The sequence below is a fragment of the Anoplopoma fimbria genome, chromosome 17 (assembly GCF_027596085.1).
Source record: "Anoplopoma fimbria isolate UVic2021 breed Golden Eagle Sablefish chromosome 17, Afim_UVic_2022, whole genome shotgun sequence".
NCBI lineage: Eukaryota > Metazoa > Chordata > Actinopteri > Perciformes > Anoplopomatidae > Anoplopoma > Anoplopoma fimbria.
Window position 1 is genome coordinate 18,584,791 of NC_072465.1, and position 23,665 is coordinate 18,608,455.

The 23,665-nt window shown below is 40.4% G+C and overlaps 1 protein-coding gene across 1 annotated transcript in view; it reads right to left on the reverse strand.

The window, feature by feature from the left end:
• The window catches only part of megf6b (multiple EGF-like-domains 6b), a 57,544-nt gene that overhangs the window by 29,375 nt on the left and 4,504 nt on the right, over nt 1–23,665 (reverse strand). The window contains exon 5 of the mRNA XM_054617730.1: nt 17,500–17,604. Coding sequence (XP_054473705.1) covers nt 17,500–17,604 — 105 coding nt within the window. The remainder of the gene's footprint in view (nt 1–17,499; nt 17,605–23,665) is intronic.

The window sequence follows — 23,665 nt, forward strand, 5'->3', positions numbered from 1 at the left end:
CCCCTCTTCCCCCCTGAGGCCACACACCTGTGTGGCAGCTTGAGCAGGGGTCTGCCCAGGGTCACTGTCATGCTCATCATTTCTGCCCAATAAGCGAACAGGAATTTTAAACCGCTACAGGTCAGAATACAAAACACAACACTGGAAACTCTGAGGATCAATAAAGTGGCATGTTTTTAGTAAAGACAGGATTTTTGTTTATTTCTGTCATGTTCAAAGCGCAGAAGAAATTCTTTAGAGGAAAACCATGCACATGCTTTTAATATGGAAAAAACAACAACTTTGTTTTGTGCTTTAAGGATGCTTTTATTGTATTACTGTCTTACAATCTTCAATTACAACCAGAACATTGTGGTTTGCTGCTTCGAAAGATTACCACCATAACTATTTGCTACACAGCAGTTAATATAAGCTATTTTCAGAAACATCCCCAGACATAAAAAGATTTTCTATGAACGTTAAACTCAATGAACTCTGAAGAGATAAATGAGTCTGGGGGTTGTAGCAGAGTCGGTACCTGTCTCCAGGGGGCATTTCAATTTGTGTCTACCTCACTCATCCATCAATCCGTCACCAAGCTGAACCTCGAGCAGAGTGATCAGACACATCTAAAGGAGCGAAACAAGAGCTGTAGCCTCCTTCAAAAAGGAGCATGTTTTCGGATCAACCTCCTTCCCCTGAACGTCAGATCACTAAGGTTTCTTCACTCTGGCCTGAGCCTCCGTGACATTTTCCAAAAAGGAATCAGATGCCTGAACCATAGTCGTGTGTCTGTTGGCCAATTTATGCGCCAGGTCAGGGTCTAAAGCCAAAACTCAGGGTCAAACCCATGCAGGGAGAGATGCTTTTGACTGTTTCACCATGTGGTGGATGATCAGATATATAATCTATGTGGCGCAAGAGTCCTTTGGCAAGTGGTAAACAAACATGAGGATTCCTTGATGAAATGTTGTCAATAAAACATTGTACAGTGTGCAGTTTACGACAAATATATGTACAGTCTTAAACATGCTTCCTGTCTAAATATAAATCTTTGTGAAACTTAAAGGTAATGCAACTTTTGATTATTTTCATTATTAATTACTATACTCTGTCAATAATTATTTTGAATGGACAAATAAAGGGATAGGTGGGAACAAATTGATACAACTCTGTGTGCTAAATATGAACCTATCACCACCAGCTGGTTAGCCTAGCTTAGCATAAAGAATGAAAAGATACAATGTTGGTGAGCATTAGAGGTGCTCAGCTATTAGTCTATAAAATAGACTAATATTTTATTGATACAACTCATGTCTGTGTGCTAAATATGAACCTACCACCACCTACCACCACCAGCCGGTTAGCCTAGCTTAGCATAAAGAATGAAAAGATACAAAGTTGGTGAGCATTAGAGGTGCTCAGCTATTAGTCTATAAAATGTACAAACATAGCGAAATACAGCCATCACAAGTTCCCATGTGACATCTTGAATGTATTTGTTTTCAGCCAATTATCAGTCCAGATCAAGAATATATTCTGTTTATAATGATTGAAAACAGAGAATCACAACTAATTCTGACGATTGTCTTTTATCAAATCAAATGTTTTTAAAAATTACTTTCAACTTTCTATGAACTTATTACATCATTTTTAATAATTGGGTTGTGTCTAGATGTAAACCAACAAAATGTGAAAACTTGCAAAAAACTTGAGACTCACTGCCCGACGACCTTTCCAAACCATAACCATTAGAGGGCAATGCCTATATTAATCATCTTGCAAGAGTTTTCGCAAATTGTGAGATCCAGACACAGCACCATACCAGTCCCAAAAAGATTGAAGTAATTTAATTGTAAGTGATGGGGATCAAAACCTCCTCATTCCGTGTAAAACTGTATGTAAAGTTTAGCAAGTATCAAATGACTAATCTTTTCAAGACTAAAAGCTTATAATATGGAGTCTTTGTTAAAATTATCAAGCATATCTTTATTTAACTGTGTACTCATTTTGGAAGTTGCAGTTAGTGTTTTTTTTATTTTATTGCAGTGCGTTAAGGGTTTCCAATGCTGTTTTATAAGAGAGGTGGGCAACCTCGTTTGAAAGACTGCTCACATCATTTCGTACAAAAAAACATTTTTATGACACAAAATATTAACATTCGGGAAAAGCAGAGACGTGATTTCACACAGCATATGCCATAGTTTACTGGATGTGTCTATTATTCAGGCATCTACTGACCTGATCTAATTGACAACAAAATATCACAATCTGAGGTCATAATGGAAACTGTTGAATATTCTGTTTTTCATCACGTCTTCATGAAGGATGAATTTCTGTGCATTGTTCCAATTAGATAACAAATATTGTGCCAAATTTCTCAGTGTTATGTCTTCTCGTGAGTGAAATACAAAAAAAACTTGTATAACGTGTATTTCCCTGCAGTGGACACTCTGTTCCAAAGCAATCAGGTAAAGAATTTAAAAACAAAAAAACTCAACTTGTCAATTGTGTTTTTGCAAGTTCAGCTGCAGCAAGGCTCTGGGTTTACATTCCTCTGCTGTATTGTGTGACTTCCTGCGATAAGAACAGCAGCCACTGCTCCCAATGTCTCCGTAGACCACGAGGGGCCAACAAAAACCACCAGACCCCTGATATTATCTCAGGAAGGGTCATGAGCCGTGAAAATTGCACTATTCATCAGGGATCAGGGGGGGGGGACCAAGGATGGCCTAACCTGTTTCCTTTTAGGGTCCTGATCTAAAAGCCTGCTGGTGTAATAATGTGCTTTGCTAGTGTTCATTGCTGGCTGCATTCCCTGCTGTCCTCACAGCTGCTTTCAATTACCAGGTGCTATAAAGACGAGGATTGGCCAAAGGTTTCATTTAGACAAGGTTTTCTCTGTGACTGACCTGCATGTGTAGCAGCAGTATGGTTCATGACAACATCTTGTCTGACTAACAAACCAAGCACCTATGAACAGGAACTGACAATTTACTTCACACTCTTTACCAGAAAACTCATCCTCACCTTTGACCTCCAGATTAACTGAGCCTTAAAATGCTTTTAAAGGGTCTTTTCAAGGGTCATTCATACTGGTGGTCGTTAATAAGACTGATACCATTTATTGTCACTGTCCTGTATATGCACTCGTATTTTATATCTACTGTTTAATCCTACTCCTTTTTTTAGCGTATGTTTACATTCCATGTTATTTAAATCATATATACATACTTCTTTTCATATTGCCTACTGTCCCTATAATATCTGTTCTTAATGCCTTTTATGTTTTATGTATAGAACTTTGTGTTGCCTCGTTGTTGAAAGGTGCTATATACAAATAAACCCGCCTTGCCTTTTGTAGAGGACACATTTCCTTTATCCGTCCCACAGGCAGCCCAACAAGGCTGTCTGGCAGAAGCTCAAATGAAACAGATGAAGTGGTGAAATATGTTCCCCCAAACTCACAAATGTTATTATAAAACTTATTTAATGGACCCTATAACTCCTCATGGATTTCACATGGCCATTGTTCCTGGAGTCAGGTATCATAGAAATCCTAAGGATACATTTAAAGTGTTTTATCCAAGCATTACCACTGTGGTTATGGCCATTGTGTCTACATTATTGGGTAAGTAGTTTAGCTCTAAGGTTTCCTTGTAATGCTTTTCTGCCAGACTACTGTCTCTGTGCTGTAACATTTAGAGATAGACTGCAGGCGAACAAGAGCGGAGATCAAGAAGTCTGATAACTTTACAAGCAAGGTGTAATCAGATGAGGAAAACAATGACATTTTGAGGATTCAGGATTTAAAAGTCTACATGATTTAGAAATAAAATAAAATATAGAAGGTATGAAAGCACAAAAGGTTTGGCATATTTACTGTCAGTGCACACTATATCAGGAGGCAAAGCTTTAGGGGGTTGATGACTGAACTTCATTTTGGTTAGTCAGATTCTCAGACGACACATTCAATTCATTTAAAAATAGAGGAGACAATAATTTGATAGACTTATTTGTAAAATAAGACAAAAGTAGGATGCATTTCTTTCCATCCTTCTCTTTTGCAAGGCATCAGCTCAAATTCAACATTGCCCCCTGCTGTTAATCTCCTGCTACATAAATAATAGCCCAGATGTGCTGCTGGATGATTGTCAAGTTAACACTATGTGATTCTGCTCTGCTCTCATTCATCATGTAACTAAAACACAGCTGCCACAATATAATAATTCAAAGACAAAGAGGACCACACTTTACTTGTCAAAGTGCCCGCAAAACATCTTTCACTCTGGTTCATCGCACTGACTTACCCCAGAAAACTATGTATGCTGTGAGCATCCAATAATTTCAACCCCTAGTCCAACTTGATGCATTCTTTGTGCCAGTTTTGAGTATGAGTTACTTCCTATAGCCCTGTAATTGTGGCCAGTGTTGCGGCTGAGTTGTTGTTAAGTGGCTTTATCATTTGGACGTGGTGTGGCTTTCCTGAAACCCATTTCAAAAATTTTCTGTTAATGACAAAGCACCAACCACACACAGACTGACCTCTGTGATGTTTATCCACTGATGTTTGACGCTAGACGTCTGTACCTCCTCTCATAAACCTCTAATGTTTCCATGAAGTCATTAACGATCTGTCTTAAGGGTGTTACAGTATGGGAATGGAAATGCGTTTCCGTTTCCTTTTTTCTAAGAATAAACCAGGGGGAAAAACACAGGATTTGAGACTATGGTGGTTGAACCTCTCACCTTCTCTTCGACACGGAGCTGCAAGCCATTTTCACTTTCTGAGCCAAACTAGCCGGTCACTGCGCACCGCTGCAGCGGACATGAGGAGTGTGAAACTATTTTTGGTTCATTATGAAACTGTGGCGGGACAAAATCGAATTTGGTGGGCTGCCACAAGGGACACACTGGGTGAAACGTTTTAAGCTGCTGTACCTCTAATGACTGTAAATAGACTAAAACTGTACTGAAGTCAACAAAAAAACCACAAATGTCTTAAGGTGTTTCTGCTTTGTTGACAGGTGTGTAAGGCCAATACAGGTTAGCTGTGGTGATAGCTTTCCTTCAATTGAATGTTTCTCATGTGAAAATGCAGTTGAACGCAATCTAAATACTCTGCTTATCTGTTTATATAAACACATTTTGTTTTTATACACTTCTTCCAAAGGCATGTGCTGACAAGGAGCCACAGACAAGCAGCAGACTGTTGTGCTGAGAGAAGCACTGTCTGCCTCTCGGTAAAATCGATCAAGCGACTCTGTAGTCTCTGTACATCTTATTAACCACCCACCTGTTAACTTTAATTATTCATGCATGTTTGACAACAAGGGATTTTTGTGCGACATAAAAGACACTAAAATCTAGTTTTTGAGTTTGTTTGGTGACCATTCTCCTCCACTGAGTCCTAAACTCCTCTAATCTGTTAAAATGATCCAATTCACTGCACCGCAGGGTTAAGTTTGTGTGTCTGTTTCATGTGCACATATTTGAGTGTAGGCACTCATGTTAGTTTATGTGCTATGGGATACCCCATTCTTAGGTGCCAGCTGCTTCTCACTCCTATAAGCTTTAATTTGTTCCTTCCTCCTCACTACAGCTGACTGTGACTACAGCAACTCCTTCATTTCCAGACACAGGGAGCTAAAATCCCCTCAGTAAGAGTCACAGAGATGTGCCACCAGCAGGTAAATATGTCAAAATGGAAATCTGAGTCTTGTATGCTGGTAGAGACAATCCCAGAGTTCCTTCACATGACTATTTTCACTGTAATCATTTGATGGAAGCTAGCTGACAAAGCAATACAACTTGGGCAGCGTTGTCCCTTTAACAACCTCTGGACAGCCAATGTTTTTAGACTGCTGTCACTCATTTTTACTGTCAGTAGAAGTTACAGACAACACAGAAAAAAATAGGCCAACTGCATCAACCTATGCATGTCTCCAGAATAGCATTATATCATCTACACAGACGGACAGGAGGAACAAATACCTGGTGGCCCCCGGGGGATTGCCCTCTGACCCCTTTGCGTGTGCTCTATCTGTGCTCTACCTGTTAGGACCTGTGTTTCCCAACTCTGACCCTGGAGTTTTGAGTTCCTGGCACAACACATGGGAGATCAGCAGGAATCCAAAAAATGACTTGTGGTTTCCAGCCTGCCTCCCTCACCCGTCGCATGGGTGAGATATGCTGCTGTGGTATGTGCAGGGCCACAGCGGATGGAAAGTTGCTGAGAGCCTTTTACCTGAGGGGCAAAAGGTGGCAGAGACATGACAGACTGTCGTGCTCAAGGTGTACAGGGGAGAATAAACATTGAGGCTCTGATTACTGCTTCAGATGTTTAAGTGTGACACTACATGGCTTCACAGTCGTTAAAGGTTGAAAGAAACAGCAGTCGGATACACCACCCAACAGCTACATCTAATTCAGAGGCTATGAGCTCTTTTTTCATGGCAGTGCACAAACCTGCTCAAGCAGTGCTATGAGGTGGTGGTGTTTTCCTGACGTTAAAATAATTTGCCTGTGTCAGATTTCAGTCACATTCAGCGTGGTAATAAGACAGGAGCCTCACAAGGACGAGGCAGCATACAGTCAGATATCCAAAGACCAGGTCTGTGTGCAATGCAGCATCTCTCACTTATAATTAGGGGATTCGACCAGAGAGCACTCTCCAGACCAGAGGGTGCATTTCGTGGTTCCTGACCTTTTTTCGATGATTTAAAAGACTAAAAATTCAACTCACAATCTGTCATCAAAGGTTAAATATTTCTCCCAGCCCAGCTTAAGGCCAGACTCATTTTTACAGATGGTTTAATTTGAACAAAGAGGTCAAACTATTCAGTATTTAAAAAATGAAAAACAAAGAAAAGGAAAAAATAATGCCACTTAAGAAATTAAAATTTGTTTTTTTTGTGACTTGTTGATCGTTTTACAATCTCTCAGAGTGTTTCTGAAGCTCAAACAACTCCAACAGAGAGATACGTTTTCTCTCCAGCAGATCATTTCATGTCAATGTCAGGTGTCGCATCTTCCCAGTTATACTTTCAATTACAACATATCAATAATTTATGCCGACCAATTTCATACTTTTGATCCAGGATCTTTGCCATCTGGATTAAATAGGTCGCAAAACTAATGCATGTCATATTTAGAAGGCTCCGCTTGTTATCTAAATGTTCCAGATACACATTTATTCAATGATGCATATCTTCAGCAGCTATGTTATTCTCTGTATCAGCATACTCAATGTTAAACGACTAAGATTGGGGCCAAAAAAGACATTTTTATAACCTCTCACATTTTTAGCTCCTGCAGCTTCCTTCACCATCCCAACCTCCTCCATTGCTGTTTAAACTAACATGTAATCTTCACACTTTTGTTTATTATTTTTAGGATTAGTTTTCTACATGTTAAAAGCAATGAAACCATTGCAAGAATGCCAGTAAAGCAGTCTCTACTGACGTAACACATGATGAAACAGAGCCATATGGCAGTAATGGGTCACAGCCGGGACATGTGAAAGGCAACTGACCCTGTCTCATTACATTTCTTTCAGATTATCATTTGCGTTTTACACCTCACGAGACATCAGTAAGATGCTGGCTGTGCATTGAAATAGAGCGCACTCTTGTGTGAACATTCCCCGAGGCTTAGAAGCTTCCATATGGAGATAACACACAACAGAGGAGATAACGTTGTAGGTGGAGAGAAAACTGAGATAAGAAGTGAAGTGTTTGTGTCAGTCGGGTCCACATGGAGCTGATGAGGAGGAACAAAGGCAGCGGAGGCAGATTTAGTAAAGATAGGGATTTCAGTGGAGTAAATGGTAAAGGAGATGAGGAGAATCACCACTGGCAGAAGAAGGGATCAGCCCACGCTGATTCTTCCTCTAATTGTATTTTGCAAACTCTTGTCACTGCTAATTAACACAAACTTGATGCCCTCGCCCCCAGCGTCACCAGGAGCGACCTTTCATCAGTAGTGCTGTAAAGAGCCTAATGAGACCGGGTGGAAGCCCAGACTTTGCACAATTACGGGAGATTAGGGTGCTGTGCAGGACGCAAAGGCAGGTAGGTGGGTATGGATGGACCCCACCCTGAGACTGCAACGCACTCCCTCTCATTAGAGGTGCGTTTCCTGACCTCACAGGAACAGGGCTTCTCTCTCTCCCTCTCTTTCTCTCCTCTCTCTCATGGTTAAACATAAATACGTCACACTGTTTCAGGACGGGACTGCAGACACGGGAAGAGTGAAAACAGACTGAATTTGAGGATCAATGATTTTGTCTACAAGGGATTGCAAACAATTCCTGGAAAATAAAAATAAACAACCCTTTCTTCATTGCTAGTTTTATCCCCCATGTATTCTTTTTGGCCACAAAGTCAGATTTTCAAAGTCAGTGTATTTTTGACAGAGGTATTTGATGAGCATTTAGCGTTGAGGATTTGTACATTACTATTTTCTGACATTTTATAGACAAAGGGTTAACCATTTATTTAAAGAAAAACATTTACAAATTAATCAATACTAAAAATAATACAATTAATAATTATAAGTTGTGGCCCTAGACATAAGACAAATATCTACACTGTTTATTTATTTATATCCCTCTTACTAATCAGAGGATATTTTAGGATAAAAAGGTGGAGAATGTGTGAGAGGCCGGGAGCTTCTGGTCCTTCCAGCACTCTACATCTCCATGGCCTCCTTTTATTTCAGCTGCTCTGGAAGTCACGCTATGCTGATTGCTAACAATACTCAAAGAACGGGATTAAACCTTCAAATGGCAAACATTTGAAAACATGTCAGTGACTCTTTGAATGGTCCATTTAAAGTCCCATTTATGACTGATGGGAGAAATCTAAGCATAATCCAAACAAAAATTATGAATAGCAAGATGATGTCACCACTTGGCCGTGTTTACTGTTTCTAAACCGCTCTCATTACAACATTTTTCACATTCTTTGTTTTTAAGGTTAGAACCTAAGAAGTCATAATTCTTTCCAAGGAAAGTAAAAAAGCAGACTTCAACCTGTTCACAACTATTTCAGCTGCAGCCTGTTAAACTCATCAGAGGGAAAAAGGGAAACCCTGAGAATGATTTAGACTGTTGGTGATCTTTCTAGACATTTACTATCCCATTATCAGCCATTGGACTTTACAACTTTTTCACTCCCACAAAAACAGCCATATTTTGGGCAGATAAAACAAACGTGTTGATCGGTATAAAACAGTTACATAACCTGAAGCCCTGATTCCCAACACCTTTTGACCTTTCTGTGGAGGATGGTTACACCAATCCTGATTGACAAACTGCTGCAGATGAACATCTCACAGCTTTACAATCTCATGGCCTTTCAGTCTCTCATGCTCATATTTAGCACTGAGCACAATAACAGATAATCATGTGAATTATTGGCAAGTATTAAAGTCCACACACAGCCACAAGTTCCCAGTTAGTATACAGTAGTTTGTTCCTGTAATCTTTGCTGTGATGAAGCTACCAATAGTGAAAGATGATTTGAGCTGGTCACAGCTACTTTGTTAACAAGTTGTCTTGTTAGAGTGTGTAAAAGAAAAACATGCTACCTGTCAATCAATACTTTTTCAACTGCAAAAATGTAATAAAACATAAAGTAAAGCATAGACTTTTTTTACGACTTTGTTCCCAATTTTCTCCACCAGCTTTGTAGACAAGCTCCTGTAATTAAATCCCTGACACTGCTCAGGACATGAGACTAAATGTAAGTTCCAGCTTTCACAGGTTTCTGGCCAAACAGATGTGTCGTCACATCAAAACAAACGACTTACAACGAGCACTAACTTAACCCGTTTTTACAACTGAATCAGCATCAATCAGGAGAACCACTACTTTAAAAAAGACAAACAGAGAATGATTGTTGGTCAAACAAAGATGTCCAGGCACTCATTAGTATTTGGGGGAGGGACAGCCTATTCACAGCAAGCAGGAGTTAGTGGTTTGACACAAAAAGGTGGACCTGAAGATTTCTCAATGTCTAACAGAATTTAACACAGTCAGACAGTGCAGGGAAAAAAATAGCAAATTAAAGGATCACAGTGTGTGCAGTGGAACATACTGAAAAACTACGAGTGGTTCAAGGTGCTTGACTCAGTGTAGGCCCACTAATCAGCTTGTTGCAGACTCTCTGTCACATGTATCTCATCTTCACATAAATGTAACTTTATGTTATTGTCTATCCTACAACCCCTTACTTTATTTGTCTACCAAAAAGCACATTCAAATTACATAGTCTGTCCTTCTTTTGCCTCTTAAATTATGTATTACCAAATCATCACAGTTTTTAAAATACAGTGGAAAGGCAAGGAGAAGCTAGTACCAGTCTTTCATGGTACCAAAAAGTTTAGATTAAGAGAAGACTCAGATTACAGGCTGTTAAAATTCCTTTGATGGAAAAGGACCATGCGGCAAGTTTCACATTCTTTAAAGCTGACACGAACATATTCATGTTTGGATCTTTTCCACCTCCTCTTCTTTGGGGGCAACTTACTGGTTTCAAATTCACCAAAAACTATACAAACTTGTATTATTTTAGAGGAAGGAAGCCTGATGAAATTATAAACCACACTGGCTAATCATCACAGGGAGACCAAGCATTCATTCAATGCTGAGGCAAGAAAACTGTCCTATCTCCAGCCATAAGGACCAGGGCATGCATGTGTGTTTCATTTGGGGCACTTACTCGCCAAAGTGCATGTATGGAGCTTTTTCAAATGTTTTCCTTAATCCCAAGTTAAAACCATTCAATGGGACTCAAGAGTTCAGGGATTTATTTTTACAATAGGGAAGGTCTCAAGGCTGACATGCTGAAAGCTTCCCTCTCATCACATTCCTCAGTGGTCCCGAACATGAAGGGAGCAGATACGCTATATATTTAGCCAAAGAAAAAACAAAGACTGTTTCCTCGCTAATCAACTGACATTCAAACTTACCAGAGTAAAGGAGCACGTTTGAAATGGTTTAACCATACATTACAGGGATGATCTCTTTTACAACATGGCCCCATGCAGACCACTCATCCCTTAAACACGACAGATACCATCTGTGTCACTGCTGCTCATTCCTGTCACTGTCAGTCTTTAAATGGCTTGACGAGCAGCAGTGATAATGGCAGTCAGCCCACATTTTAAGAAATGGTTGGATGTTGAGTAGCCTTCCTGCTGTTCATTACCAGGGAGTGAAGCCATGGGAGTTCGAGGACGCTCTCAAATGCCACATACTGGGTCCACATGCTGGCTTGACCTTTGATCTCTCTGCTCCCCAGCAATCTTCAGCGCAGGGGGAGATGGCAAAAGTCACCACTGTCACATAAATCAGCTTAACTAAGCGTGCAGTGATACTAATAATACTATAATCACTGGTGATTGGACAAAAATAAAAAGAGCAAACCCCATATCATTGGATGTTGCATTCAAGTGTAAAATCACCATCAGTGACAATGTAGCAAAGTTCAGCAATATTTCTGACAACCATGCCACTAATGTGTTAACTTGGGTTTAACATCTGGGAGGCATGAACCACACATACTTTTGGTCACATTTGGCCCAATGTGCTTCAGTGATTACCATGACTAAGAAGGAATAAACATTTCATCCAGGCACATTTACCCAAATACAACAAACACAGACTAGTTAGAGAACTACACACATGGCCTGCTTTTGGGCAATTCATTATGTTTACATGTGTGTGAGGTGAGAGCAGGGGTGACAGGTTATAACAGGACACTAGACAGTGAGTCTGAGGAAAGACCACTATTGAACTTTAGGTAGTTGCAGAGTAGCACAGCTATTAGAGGAGGAACTGCAAAGAGCAACATCTGAAATCACCTTCGCTGACTGCAGCTCACACGCAAACTCATCCCAGTCTTAAGAAAAACTAAAGAATCATACATTCCAGACATACTGGAAAGCTGTTCAACTCAACGAGGACAGACATTGAGAGACAAACAGAAGCAGAAAGTCAGATGTGACATGGTCTTGTGTGATGACCAGTTACATTTTTTCTTTAGCTATCCTTCTCTCTTGACCAGACAGCCCTGGTTCAAGTCTGTGCACTTCAAAGGTTTTGTGCAATTTAAGTGTCCTTTAACAAGCCAATCCATTCCCACAATAGCTCCAGGGTTGATGTCCTGACCTTGCAACCATGCTAACAAGCATGTAACTTCACAATGCAGCTCCAAGATCGAACCAGAATAACCAGAACACTGAAAAATATCTACAACATAGAAAACTAGCAGCGAATTTGATAAATTTGGTCTCATACTCCAAATTGTTATTCATGACTTCAGTGTGTTCGTCCAGTGCCATTTCTCAGCAGCTCGGCCAGTAGACTGTGGAGGACTCGCGTCATGCACCAACAGGCTCCATAGAAATAACTGACCTCATTATTAAGAGCTTCAGTCTGCCGTTTATAAGCCTCAGGAAAAAACTCTGAAGACAACATAGTAGTAGGGTGTATAATCCCTTTGGATTGTAAAAAGAGTAACTGGTAAGAATGGAGGAGCAACTTCAGTCCCTACCCTTAAATATGGTGGACTAACATGCATATGTGGTATTGACGCCACAAACTGTAACTTTTCACAGTAAAAGAGGATCTGCTTTGTTGACATTAATTGTTTTAAAGAAGAAAATAGAAAAGATATACTTTTGAAAAGTTCCTTTTTACTTGAATATATAATGTTTCTAATAAAAAAAAAGTATTTTTTTGTTTTAGCCCAATGCCTCTGTGCAGCAACAGCTCAACATTTCCAATAAAATATCTGGTTGCCAATAAAATATCATTACTGTTTGATTTATTTGCTAGATATAAACTGTAAGGAATAGCAGTGTAGATCAGACAAAGATGCTTTATTTAACCATAATCTCTGTGAATGAATGCAAGTGACATACATACATACTGGTATGATATACTAACATGATAACATTTGCGACTAAAAGCTTCAAAGCCGTTGTTCTGTGGCTGAGCCTGGGAGCCTACTTTGAAGCCAACATTACAGAATAAAGATTATGATAATAGCCAGCACAGAGGGTCCGTCTTGATAGATGTCTAGAACAAGCTGGTCCTCCTGGCATTACAATGACCTCAAACCCAGCCAAGATATGAGCTTACGGTACAGAAATCGTTCGCAAAGAGCAAATAAATGAGTCGCAATTACTGTAACAGAGAAAGAGCTCTTTCAGTAAAACTTTTCACAGTTTGGGATCAACAAAAAAAAGCCAAATAAACACATATTAAACCTGTGGGAACGGAACAAATACTGTATTTTCTCATATTGGGTTACATCTATTTGGAAAAATGTTTCCTTCTGCTATCAAGGATTTAACTTTGATATCAGGACTCCTTTTTCCTCCCCCCTATATTTGTTTCAAAGGGCTCTGAGAAAGTTCTTACACAATCCATCAGTTTTATGTATGTGAGATAACTTTCATTTTACCTTTCACCTCAGGACAGGACACATGAGGTAGCTTTTAAAAGATATCTCAAGATTCATAGACTAAGACGCTTGTAAAGTTTCATGTTACAAAAAGAGTGTGTCTGCTTTTCTGTTCATCTGTGGCTTAGCCCAGATGTCAGCTGGTATGAAGACATCTGCCCTGCCAGAGGTCTAAAAGCCCTAGAAGCTCTTGATCCCTGAGGATACCACTTGTCTACTGATGACAGGCTGGATACTGGAGTACATCAGGCAACTTCAGAGCAAGAAAAATGAGATAAAACCTCATTTACACACACGGCAGGTACCTGGACACACAAAAGGGTTGCCAGTTCTGTATTATAAGTGCATTACATTCATAAGTAATTTATCATTATAAATTATACATGTGAAGCTAAAGAGTAGCAGAAGTATTTCTCTGACAAAATAAGCAACAATCGATCGTTAGTACGAATTGATTCAAATGTTGCTTAGGCTGATTGGTGCACAGAAGAACATGACATCCCCTTTTTTCTAACCATCGACTTCATCAAGTGAGAAGAGCACAGAGACAAATACAAAACGCAGTCTCTTGTTAAATAAACTCTGAAAGAAAATGTTGCATTCATGTGGGACTCCTTCACTCAGAAGAAGTTGGTTAATAAAATAGGTTTCAGAGACTTTAAATACTTAATGTTGAATAATTGAGTTTGTGTAGGCTTTATTTTATTTTTTTGCACTCACACACACTTTTGAACTCCTTCCTACTTTATACTGCAACTGCTGAACAACAATTTCCCTTGAGGTAAATGAAGTTCTATCTTCAGTATCTTCAGAAGTCTCAACCAGTCATGTCAAATTATACAACCTTGAAATGATATCTCCTACAATATAATAAAATCAATTAAAATAAATGAAACCGTGATTATTGTCTTATACATCACTGAGACACAATGCTACATAAAGCAAAACAGATGACAGCTCCAGACAACTATTGAGCGCAAGGCACTAATTGGCACCTTTAAACAACATAAACACACCAATTGCTTTACACAAATAAGTTTGAACCACATCAAAAGATCTTCAAGGAGCAATCTCCACACGCGACTGCAGAGGAATGCCAACGTTGACATCTTAAGTAATTAAATGACGAGTGAGCCTTTGCGGTTCCACGCATTCGTCCTCAGCAACATCCTCCACTGTGGGCTTCGGCTTTTTACATAAACATGACGAGAGAACAAGCAGTGACTGAAAGTTGTGTGCAGCATGTGGACCGCAGTCGTAACTGAATTATAACGGCAGCTTGTGTGAGCTCTCGTCTACACATCAAGGTTATTTATCTGAGGCTCAGAATGTGACAGAGTTACAACAAAATGGTATTTGCCTGACCACCACAGAGCGTTCTTCACTGTGGTTCTACTATATATCAGAGCTGTCACTCAGCTTAAAGAGTCATTCATTGGAAGTGGTGTAATGGCTCCTTCTCCGATGAGCCACTTTGTACTCAGCCTGCAGTTTATTCTCTTTGCCCTCAGATCTCACGATACTGAAGTGACCTGTATTTGGCAAATGCAGGACCTCAAAAGAGGGACAGCTGTGAGTGTATTCCTGCCTGCGTACGACTCCCATAACCCCAAATGTTACGTCACTGACAAACCCACGCCCTTCATCCAGCAGCACATTCTATGCCAATCACAGGGCAATATAACTGTCGGAGAGTTTACGGACTGATGGCCTCCAATAGGGGGAGGGTTAAGGCGTGGGGGTCTGCTGCATCGCTCTCCACTAGAAAGGGCCCCTAGGTGCCCATTGATGACAGCTATCATTCACAATGCAGAACAATGCTGGCGGATCTCAATGTGTGGAAAAGGGAAGGGGGGTGGGTGGGGTTGATGTCTGAGCTGATATCAAACAGTGAAGCTCCGGGGCTGCTTGGAAGCAAAACGGAAACGGATGGGAGGCTTTATAGTGATTGGATGCAAAAGATGGCTGAGTCAACATCAAAATTGAAATGTTAATAAGCCAGGAACTGAAGCAATTTTTTCACCAAATGTTGTCTTCTTTAGCTTTTTCTCTAGCACCCTGGTGCTAGAAACACAACAGAATATACTCAAGTGTCAGACAAATATTTTATCATCCAGTATTTATGTCATATTTGATTATTTAAAAATAAGGAGATAAATAAAAAAACGTGGCAACGGGATGAGCAAAATTTTATGAATTTTGTACAAAGGAAAGAGGAGTTTTAAATAGATTGGATTTAATTATATTTGTCGCAACTGATTTTTTTTCCAATAAATGTATTTGATGTGTAAATGTGAGTAACGGTTATGAAGTCAGACACAAGAACTCATCTTTCATATCTCATCAGATATTAGGATCACAGTAGCTACACCAATTAATAAGATAGTGTTTTCTTTCCACTTCACTTTTTCTTTGTCCCATACTGATTAGAGAACATTTTGACAGATTCCTGATAAACTGGGCATCCAAACCAAAAGCTTTGACATTTCATCTTGTATCTGTCTTGGATCAGTTAACAGCCGCATAATTGCACACGCCTGTCTATTTAAGAAGTTCATTTTTCTTTTACTGTCGATAGTTGGGGGAGTTTGAAAGACTCATTATGACCATAATAGAGGAATCGACTGCACTGATTGCAATTAGTGTATTTACTCGAGTCAAGAGACCTTAGAATGTTATGGTTTACTAAATATGTCAGAATTTCAGGGTTAGCGTTGAATTATATGACTTAGGTTGCCTTTATTACTTCTTCTAATTGTTTTTCATGGTGAAAAGTGAAGGACTGGCCTGCACCTCACCCCTCTATAGCATGATACAGCCCAACGTGTTGGAGTGTTTATACAGAGTCTGTATGCAATTGGGTTTATATATTTAATTTCCTGTAAATCTATACTGTAAATTTAGCATGAACATTAATCAGCATCATCAGATTCAACAGATGGTTTCAATCTTCTCAAAGACCTCCACTAGGCCCATCAGGACCAGCTCAGAAATGCCAACCAATAGTCTTAAGAAACACATACATGGGCATGTGTGTTCATGGATCCACTGTCCTTATGATTAAGTCTTTTATTCAAGCATGAAGTAATCAGAAATAAGCCAGGTCAGCTTAGCTATCACAGAGAGCTCTGATCATAGAGCTGGGCTGTCAGTGCTGCAAGTCCCAAAGTTTGATCACAAATCCTTTAACAGGAGATGGAGGTATAGCTATAGGCATAATGAAGCTACATCTGTTCACCAGAAAAGTCTTGCAGAAAAAAGTTGGTAAGTTGGAGATGAACTTGGAGCTCCTGGATGCAGGACAGAGATCATTAAGTTCAGACAGAACTTCCTAACAAAAGGAGACAGTCCCTTTAAAATTTCACCGCAGTTTGAACTTGACTTGACCAACAAAGTGTCTAGGAGGGCCTAATTTGATGGACAGATGGATGATTCTAGTAAAAAATGTTGACACTAGAGGAATTTCCTGTCGTGTGGTGTTATCAGAAAAACAACAGAGTCCTCTGCTGTTTTACTTCAACAGCTCAAATTAAACAATGGAGATGCTGATAAAATACTTGGGCTGCTGGTAAAGTAGCCAACTGCTGATGTGAGGAGATTCTCATTTACTTGTAGAGAAAGGCGATCACTCAAACAGAGTTCAGTGAGGAGGCTTGTAGAGCGGACTGAAACAGATCAGAATTGTAGGATCCAACAAAGAGCCCAAAAAGGGGTTTTCAATTAAATGGCAAGCGCTTATCAGCTTCAATGCATCTGTGAAGGTTGTTTTTTGTATGATTCCGGCTTTTACTGTCAGTACTTACTGCATCCACTGACAGTAATGGAAAATGGACATGTGTAAAAGATAATAGCTTCATATAATTGTGCAGTGTGTGACAGTTCCAACATGATTCTCTTGGAGAAAACAAAAGTTAGAACATTTATTCTTACACTCTAATACCAAAAAAAGGATAGAATGGCAGATAAAAAAAAACATAAAGGACAAAGAAGGGGGAAAAGAAAGGAGATCCTTAATATGAACCACAGTCAGGATGTTTCTACTCACCATATTGGCAGCTGGGTCCGTTGAACCCTGCAGGACAGTCACAAAGCTGAGTGGATCCCAGCTGACACTGGCCCCCATTGAAGCACACACCGTAGCTACACACAGCTGCCCACGTGGATGTGGACAGACAGGATGGTAGAAAAAGAAAAGGAGATAAAAAAAAATAGTAAGTGAAGCAGAGACACCTGGCTGTTGTCATGAAATGTCAACGTCTTCAGTTTCAAACGATGACCTCTTTCTATCAAAGCCTTATCACCGGCCTGTTCACTCCTGACTAAAGAGGAACCTTGATTCTCCTCCATTCACACTAACCAATGTCAGAGGAATCCACCACTTGGCTCTCTTTGAGCGGAGGCTCTTGGCCAAGTGAAAGACATTTCTGAACATTTTCACAGCATCAGTGTTTAACATGAGTGGCGGCAACAGCTTGCATGACTTTAAAAAGGGAAAGTGGCCTCTTTCCTGCACAGAAGTTACCTGAAAAATGACCTTGATTGATTAACTGAACTTTGATCACTGTTGCAAATAGTGCATGAGTCATGGGATAAAATCAGAGAGCCACAGGGTGAGCGTGGCTCATCCATCTCTTGAAGCCTGCGGTCCTGTGTCCATAAATCCCCATGAGTCAAACTGCTCACGCTAGTTAAGACGGGCAATTCAAAGAATCCAGGACATATAAACTAGGTAGCTCTGAGCATGTGAATCCACCTCAGAGGTGTACCATCACATTCCCTGAGCTAACACAACACTCTCATTAATCATGATGGTCCTTCACCTAAAAATGTGTGTGTGCACGTACAGTACATGTGTGCTGAGGTCTGCCTGCCTCTGTGCTTATCTGATGTGCGTCTAGGCTAATATTCCAGCTGTTTGAGCCAGGCCTGTTGTTTGCACTGTCCTGAGCAGAGTACAGTGCTTAGTGATGACAGATGCAGAGGATTGATGTCCATCATTGCTTTAACTGACTGGCAACTTGAGGACACAGGGATGTAAAACACACAGTCCAGCTAATAATTATATGAATGCCAACCTTTCCCAAAGATGATTGAGAAGAAAGCCTCTGAATGACAGGTTAACTGTGTGTCTTCTATCAGATATGCATTTTTCTGCACATCTAATGCAACAAGAGCCGGCATGATCAACCATCACACCAGGCGCTGCCAGTTTTGATGCCATTGTTTAACCACATATGGTGACAGTGATGACCAATGTGCCCAGGACAGCTCACACAGAAATTCGCCGGGTTTCTATTCAATTCTCAAGCAAACTTTGAGGGAAATTTTGTGATGTATCAAAAAAGAAATGCCAATTAGGAGCGTTTCCATCAACTGCTTTGGAGCGATTAAACTAGGCCAAAGTGTAGTTTGGTCAGAAGTTGGAGCTACAGACTACGCAGTCCGCCAGTAAACAGAGTAGATAAAGTAAAGGTTGCGAAGTGGAAACCTAACAAGTCGGCTTGGCTATCTTACTCATCTACAAGAGAAAAATGGAGAGAGATCCTAAGGAATTTGTTTCAATTGGGGTCATTTTAACTGTTGGTTCATGTCAGCTACTGTTGGCCATGTTTCATGCTGTCTGGAGACGAAGACAAGAATTCACGCATTAAGCTAATTTCCGAGAAGACGCCGACAGTGGAAACAGCTGATCAGTCATGCGAGTTAAATGTTCGCTATGCTTGTTTTAAGTTCTATTTAATTTTTCCATACAGCTTTTCGGATTGCAATACTTCATAAATGAGCATAAAAGAATTAGAATGGAAACACGGCTAGTGGGAATTTTAAATAATCCTTTGCCCTTTTTCTTGCATTCAGTATCACTTTAACCCTTCATTGTGTCTGCATGTATTGTGCAGCAAATGTAATGTTTTCAATTCAGCTTTTGGCTTATTCAATTGTTTTCTGTATTTATTTAATTATTTTGCCTTGCCGCAAACCGTTTCCTCTTGTAGTACAATTTCTTGTTGTCGCTTCACATATGTGAAGATTTTCTGCTTTTCTCTATTCTGTTTTTGAGACAGAAAAGGTCTGGGAAATTGACGGCCATTTTTAAGTTATTTCAGACGTTTTATGGACTAAATAAAGTCCATAAAGAACACATTAGCTGCTGCCCTAATTATATACCACTCCAGATACTTTAAACTGAGGTACAATTAAAGGTAATACTGATCAGCTGAGAAACAAAAAGACGCCAAAGGCTGTGAAAACATATACACATTAAAGAGCATCTACAGTCTGTCTTCAACCGAATCATGTAAGCAGAGGGGAATAACAATTCTAGCCAGAAGGAGAGGGACATGAAGAAGTGCTCTCTAATAATCACAGATTAGCCGGAGTCATTTCATCCAGTAGATTCACAGGGCTCCTTGGAGACGGGCGCTCAGACTAAACATACGCCTGACACCTGCTCAACAGCTGGACCATCCGGGGTTTCTACTCACACAACCTAAAAAGGACATGAAGACTATCTCTCACCTGTTGTCTATTAAAAAAAAAAAAACAGCAAACATCAGTGATTGCACAAACTGATGACCATTGTCAAATACATCCATTTTCTTGTTCGAAGTAACTATTAGACCAAAGTCTTGCCCTATTTGTGAAGCCGCTGAAATCATACTCCAACAGGAAGACCATCTCACCGCTGCTAATCTGTCCAGGATGAACTCCAGTGACTCAAGACTTTATGGCTAAAGAAGCTATGATACACTGTAGTAGTTCAACACGCATAACTATCCCTACTTCTGTGATTATCTAATGATGGTGTGGTGAAAGCTACAGATGACAGACGAGCAGAAAAAAAACATTCAGTTGTCAGGTTTAATTGCAAAAAAATCCAAATTATTCCGTACAATTAAGTTACCACCAACTGTGCGAGATCAAATTATTGAGACATTTCTAAATTGTGGTAAAAAATCTCAAATGAATTTAATTACCAGCAAAAAAGTAAAAGGTCAGATGCCTCTCAGAGTCACTTCAGGTTAGCATGGCTAAGCGACAACAAGGGGAATGTACGTTCCCCCTTCTGAGATGTGAGACACACAGGATTGTTGGCAGCTAACCAGGGCATTTTTGGGCCGCCCCCATCCTGAGCTCCTTACGCTGCTTAATCTTCCCTGAAATAATTTCCTAATGTGGCATGCAGCGTGGCATAAAAACTCACTCTCATATGTCGCTGTGAATGCCTACACTCTAGTACAAAGACACCTTCTCCAAGAGGATTAACAGCTCCCACCAAAAGAAGAGGCAGAAGGAGCAGGGGTCAGCGACTCGTGCCGAGAAACTGAAAACATCGAGCAGGTGTCACCCTTACAGCTTGTGAAGGGGACGGCCACATCAGCACAGAGGAAGCCCAGTGTTTGTTTAGGCTCCGTCGATCTGTTTAACCCCTGGGGTGCGACCCAGAGGGAGACCACATTTAGGGCGATTCACAGACACAAAGGCCTGCGCTCAGGGCTTCGCTTGGTGCCACAATTGGTACGCGTGGAGCCAAGCACTGTGTTATGAGGCAACAAATCATGTTTTGCTTTGCAGAGGAATGTGTCATTTCAAAGAGTTTGTGTGAAAACGGGGGCCAGCCATGTTAGATGATCTCTGACAGTTTTCTTTGAAATACTCTAAATACCATTTAAACCACACACTAGGTCGGTTTGACTAAGCAGGCACAATAACACCCAGCAAAAAATGTCAAGGCATGCACAACCCTGCAATTAGAATATCTGGGGCATCTGCTGCTCCCTACATTATTATGTCTAAATAACACAGATTTCTGTGAGAGAAATATATTTTCATCCTTATTTCCAAATATCTGGATAAGGTTATTGACATTTAGTCACAATACAGTGACATACAATACAAATTAGTAAGCGCAATTTAAAAAACACCTGTCGTGGTCAGCATTTGCAGTGAACATTTCCGTGCTTTTACTTGCTCTAATGCAACGGAGATGTGAATTAGACATAATAAAGGCATGCATGTCACTCAGACCAAATAGGAATCATATACCACAACTTTGAAAAACAAGTGGCTTGTTCACACCGTGTATAAGCTACTGGCTCAGCCCGTCTAATTTCACCATCCCACAAAACACCCACATCTGCAACTCAGAGACTTTGACGGTCATGTTTGCTCGCCAGACCCATACTGGAATAGGTGTAATTCTACAATCTGTTCCCATTTGAAGTTCTTTCAGCTAGCATCACACAAACCTCACGACGTCAGGCATAAACTCGCTCACAGCCACACAATTTGTTTTCAGTATTATGCTGACCTTACAACCTCTGCTGCACATTACTCATTAGTTATATGCATAATGTTATGTCCCAGGTTAATTCCTGTTTGTTTCTCTGTAGGAGTCTGGGTCTATGTGTTATCAGCTATGCACCATGCCGTCTCCACACACACACACACACACACACATACAGACCACCCATGGATAGACAGAGGGCCATTTCCTCTTCTCTGACAACTGGGCCTATTTCACATGTAGCTACCTTCCCCAGCCTGCTCCAACCACAAAAGGGGGCCAGTTCCTATTCAGCAGTTAATGAGGACGACAAACTGGAGGAGCCATTGTCCCTGCCCCTCAGTCCCTGTCACAAAGTTGATTGTTGACGTCAATCAATATAACTTGTTTCCACTCCTGCCTAACCCCATCCATCCTCATTCGTCCTGTGGCTACTTGCTTGGGTAAAAGGTTTAACTCACTTATTGAGTGCTCCTCCAAAGGTTTAAATGGAGGAAGGCGCCATCACAAAGTCAAGAGTTCTTCACCTTCAGGTGAACAAGATAATCATCGAGCCAATTTGAGTCTTTACAAAACACACAAAAGTCACCTCAGTTGCACTTCGGGGGTTTAAAGAAATGCATTCTGCCTCCAGAAGTCACCGGTAGACTGGAAGTCATTAGATGTATTGTAAAAACATTGAATAGATGTGGCTCTAAGATCTTTAATATAAAGGAAAGTTAATCAGCAACTATTTTGATAACTGATCATATAACTAATCATTTAAGTCATTTCTTTAGCAAAAATGCCAACTATTCTCTGGTTGCAGCTTCTCCAAGGTAAGGGATTTAGTGCATTTCTGCATTTTCTGTGTGCAATAATGCTGGAAAACATCAGAACTTGGATACAAAAACTCTAAATCATTGCTATTGTGGAAATGGAAAACGCACAAAGCTTCCTAATTGGATGATAGTAGCCTGAATATAAAAGATATGGAAAAAAACAAGTAGTGGGCCAAAATAGCAAAAAATAACCAGATCTGTGGTATATTCTTTCTCCAAACATGTATCTGATTATAATGAGCACAGACTGCTAGAAAGCACTACAAGTGAGGCCATTCACTGCAAGAATGTGACAGGATGTCAACATCTGTACAATGGGTGGATATAGAAGCAGAAGAGAACCAAAGGTGAGCTATAGGAAGGACAAACTGCTGGACTTGCAACAACTTACAAGCCACTGTGTGGACTACATGATTAGAGCCTCAATTCTGCTCAACTACCTCACAATAGCCAGAAGTAATTTGCCTAATTGCCTCAATACATTTTATTAGGGAACACACAGAGAGAGGAAGAGGGACAACAAGGCGGAGAGAAAACTCAGGACTGCCAGACACTCCATCACTATCTCAAACACAAAGCATTCCCATCTTCACAATCTTACCCTTTTGGGGGTTTTAAGGGGATTTGCTAAAGCTGTACATTTTGCAGAGCAGATTCTTCCTTTTGGATGTTGGAGGCGCTGTTGAAAACAGCCCCACAGATTGCATTGTGCTGACTGAGGTACAGTGCAGATAGTGCATAGCAAAGTGTGCAGGAGAGGGAGAGGGAGGATTGTGGTGTGAGCTTCCTTTTATCCTGGTTCAATGGCTCAGAGAAAAGGGTGATTAGTTTGTCCCATCTCAAAGTGCTGCCACGGCTTTGGTTACAGAGATAAAAGCCCTGCCTCACGTCGAAGAGGGCAGCCATTGTCACGCGAAAAAGAGAAACAAAACCTTCTGTCTACTTAAGTGAGGGGAAACACTGGACCGTCCTGAGGAATGCATTTTTAAGGAATTTCTTTATGGGAGTTTTTAAAACAAAACAAACTCATTGCAGAGCAGGCAGCGTAATGCTTCTTTGTACTGTATAATTTAATACCATAACCTTTTCTGTGGAAACAAAGAGCC